The 3727-nt window shown below is 40.1% G+C and overlaps 1 protein-coding gene across 1 annotated transcript in view; it reads left to right on the top strand.

Annotated features, from left to right (window-relative positions):
• Window positions 1–3424, top strand: part of LOC101996899 (tyrosine-protein phosphatase non-receptor type substrate 1-like) — a gene marked incomplete at its 5' end in the record, with an annotated part of 13194 nt that extends 9770 nt beyond the window's left edge. The window contains one exon of the mRNA XM_005358395.1: window positions 3312–3424. Within this exon, the coding sequence (XP_005358452.1) occupies window positions 3312–3424 (113 nt within the window). The remainder of the gene's footprint in view (window positions 1–3311) is intronic.
• Between the last annotated feature and the right edge of the window lie 303 nt (window positions 3425–3727).

The raw sequence follows: 3727 nt of genomic DNA, 5'->3' as shown, positions 1-3727 counted from the left end.
GTATACATAATAAATAAATGAATAAATAAATATTTAATTTTATGGTTGATGGCCACCACCACATGAGGAATAAAGGGTTGTACCATTAGGAAGGTTGAGAACTACTAGTACAGAGACTGTGCTCCTCACATAGGTTTTTCAGAGTAGGGGCAGGGACGATCTAGAGGCATGCCATCTTACACCTTTCTGGATTTTGCTACAGCTTACAATGGCAAAGAATAAATATATGATCTCACATCTAGTAACAGCTGCAGTGATACATAGGATTTGCAAACACCTACTTAGGCATAGGGTTCTACCTTCATTTTCATTTTTCTATGGTGATGAAATTGCTCAGTTTTTATGGAAGGGGACATTGATTCTCATTAGATGAAGATCGGGATGCAAATTAATCACCTTTTGGGGTAAGATGAGTTTTGTCATTTGGCCTGTGTAAATTGTCCACCCATGTGTAGTCTGATATTAATCCCACCAAAGGTTTGGTTACTGGAAGCTAAACAATGTCAAGATGGCCAGAAACTCCTGATAAATAGTGACTGGCCCCTCAAACCTAGAGGGACATCAGGAGTGCTCATGCTTAGGTAGATTGACTTTAAAGACACTTGATTACATTCCTGGTTTGATGCACATTTGAGGAACCACATATGTAGAAATACAAATGTGTATGATATTTCCAAATGCAGCCTGTCACACATACTAACCTCAGCACAGGACATCTGCACAGCACACTGCCCTCCTCCCACTAGTCCACTCAAATGTATGCCTTCAACCAGGGAGTGTTACTGTCTGTTCAACAAGCTTCTGTGTCTCTTATGATTAACACTGAGGACATGAACCACCTTTAGCTTTTTCTGCAGAGGGTAATCACTATTTTCAACCTCAAACTAAGTCTGACTGAAGCCCATTTAGAAATACAGACTAGTGAGCTCTCAATGTTAAATTCAGGCTTGGCACAGATGAGATCTATTAGTGTGTAGATAAAAGAAGTAAAGAACAAATGACTGGGAGAAGTAGGAAGGGTTCCAGCTTTGTGGCCCTTCTGTCATGTTATTTCCTGAGTTACTATAAATGTAGATGTAAAAATATTTTCCCTAGATTTGCAAGGTTTCCAGAGGAAGCCAGCAAAGCAAATGATAGAAAATATAAAATACATTGATAATTGCCTTTTTGTCCAGACTGACAATCACACTTGGCTTTGCCCTTCCTCATTTACTGGTAGGGATCTTTGCTAAACTCTGGAGACCATAGAACAAGGAATAAAACAGAAGGACAAATCCTGCCAAAAAAAAAGACCCAAAAAACAAAACAAAAATAGTTATAATAGTTAATGTCTGTGTCTGGGACACAGCTATCACCTTGGAATAGAGCAGGTACTTAGTATGACTGAAGCTGCAGTATTGATCCCAAGGACTCTTCTTACACAGTGTGGAACCCTGTGTCTAATGAAATGGTGCTAACCACACTCTCTTTACTGTCTGTGTGGTCACAGATACACTAACAGACCAATCATATCTGTACAATTCCTTAGCTGAAATGTTCTTCCTAAAAAAGTCCAGCTTGAGGTAGGTGGACATTTACAACTACCAGTTATAGACAAAGTCACAGGAAACCTGAGCTAGTAAGAACTCACAATCTGATCCTTCTATTGACACCTTGCTAGTGTTAGTATTATAGGCATTGACTGGTTGCTTGTTGTTGTTGTTGCTGCTGCTGTTGTAGTTGCTGTTGTGCTGGGGATCGAACCTAGGAACCCAACTAATCTTACATGTTAGGCAATCACTACAATCAATGTACAACCTAACCAATCTGTTTCTATTCCTAAAACCAAATTTTAACCTTTCATTAATTTCAAAATTAAAAACATCGCTTCTCTCCTGAACAAGAGAAATTTAGAAGGCATCTACACTGGGGTGGACATGGGCTGTATAGTAGCTGAGGCACCAAACCATGGCATCTATTCTTTTTTTTTAAATATTTATTTATTTATTATGTATACAATATTCTGTCTGTGTGTATGCCTGCAGGCCAGAAGAGGACAACAGACCTCATTACAGATGGTTGTAAGCCACCATGTGGTTGCTGGGAATTGAACTCAGGACCTTTGGAAGAGCAGGCAATGCTCTTAACCACTGAGCCATCTCTCCAGCCCCCATGACATCTATTCTTATAGACTCATCTATAGAGTCTTGGTCCTTCATCTGCACGTTTTCAGCAAGTGCTTTGATCAGGCTGTTTGCCAATTCACCAGGCTCCCTTATGCCACAAACCTGGATTTTTTTTCAGGATGATTTATATAAACAAGATACCGTGTCAACTGTCTTTCTTCCAATGGACCATCTCTGTGTGCATGTCCTGTCAAAGCTATTGCTAGGTAATTGAGAGACTGAGCCTGTCTTGTCCAAGGACAGTGTCCCGGGGATCTTCCTAGATACCAGCAGTGAGGAGCTTCCTGAATCCCACTAACCTTGTGAGCCTACCTACAGATCAGCTTCCACAATGAAGAGTAAATAGTAATCCTTAAACCATAATAGTTCATTCTAGATCAAAATATGGGTGATCGTGCCCAGGAACATAGATTTAGGTCACCTCAAAGGTCACTGTAGAAGAATTTTTAAGCAATTTTTGCAGGAACAAAACAAAGAAAGCCGTAAGTCAAGACACTGTCACATTAAGTTGGTAGAAACATGGAAGCGGTGGGTTACAACACAGCAGAGAACCCTGGTAGAGGCGTCAGATGCCATCTGATGACACCCTTGGTATCTTGGTTAGTGAAAGCTAGTTGTCTGCTAAGTTAATACATTCTAAAGGAAAACTAATATTCTGCTTGTACATTTAAATTATTTATCTAATTCTCACAAAACTGTTATGTCAAGTACATAGGAAAGCAATATATGGCTATTAAGAGGACTGAATATGGCCCAAGATAATTTGGCTTTGGACTTGCTACATGTCAAACTCTCTAGTTTATTAAATTTCAAAAAGTTAGTAATAATCACAAAAGGTACAGTTTGAGGGTCTAGCTTCTTTATGGGTACTTTTATTTATAAAAGCAAGTGCTATGTGGCATTGAGTACAAATTCTTACCTAGTCTCTTTAGAAGGGCAACATGGTGACCTGTTGTAGGGCCATCAGGGAACTGGAAATATCTTTACTATAACATCTTTTTTGAAATACTGAAGCTGGGATAGGGCAGAAATTCAAAATCCTCAGAGTTTTGGTGGGCTTGGGTGCATAAATGACCCAGGTAAAGATCTCTGATGATAAACTCCTTGTGTCCTCTCTAATGGTTCCTCCCTCCACTTGATTTCCAGAACTGAAGACATCAGATTCTGCTGAATTCCTTGTAGCTGTGCTCCTTGTACCCAAAATGCTACTGGTAATCGGTGTCTCTGCCCTCTACATGTACAAGAAGCAGAAGGCCTGACTGTAAGTTAGGAGGGATGGAAGGGGTGTTAGTTACTATCACTTGACGTGACAACATAGCACGATGAAAACAACTTACAGAATAAAGGTTTCTATGGTCTCACTGGTCCAGCAGCATGAGTCCGTCAAGCCTGAGAAGAGTGGAAGCAGATCAGGGAGTAGAGAGCTCACATCCTCAGTGGAGAGCTTGAAATACAGAGGATAAACTGAAAGTGTTACAGGTCTTTTTAATATCACAGCTCACCTCCTTAACATACTTTCTCTGGAAGGGCTACACTGCCTAAACCTCACCAAAAAGTAACAC

This window comes from Microtus ochrogaster, chromosome 26 (genome assembly GCF_000317375.1).
Source record: "Microtus ochrogaster isolate Prairie Vole_2 chromosome 26, MicOch1.0, whole genome shotgun sequence".
NCBI classification, from domain to species: Eukaryota; Metazoa; Chordata; class Mammalia; order Rodentia; family Cricetidae; genus Microtus; species Microtus ochrogaster.
The sequence above is the reverse complement of the archived record's forward strand: the minus strand, read 5'-3'. Positions and strand labels throughout refer to the sequence as shown.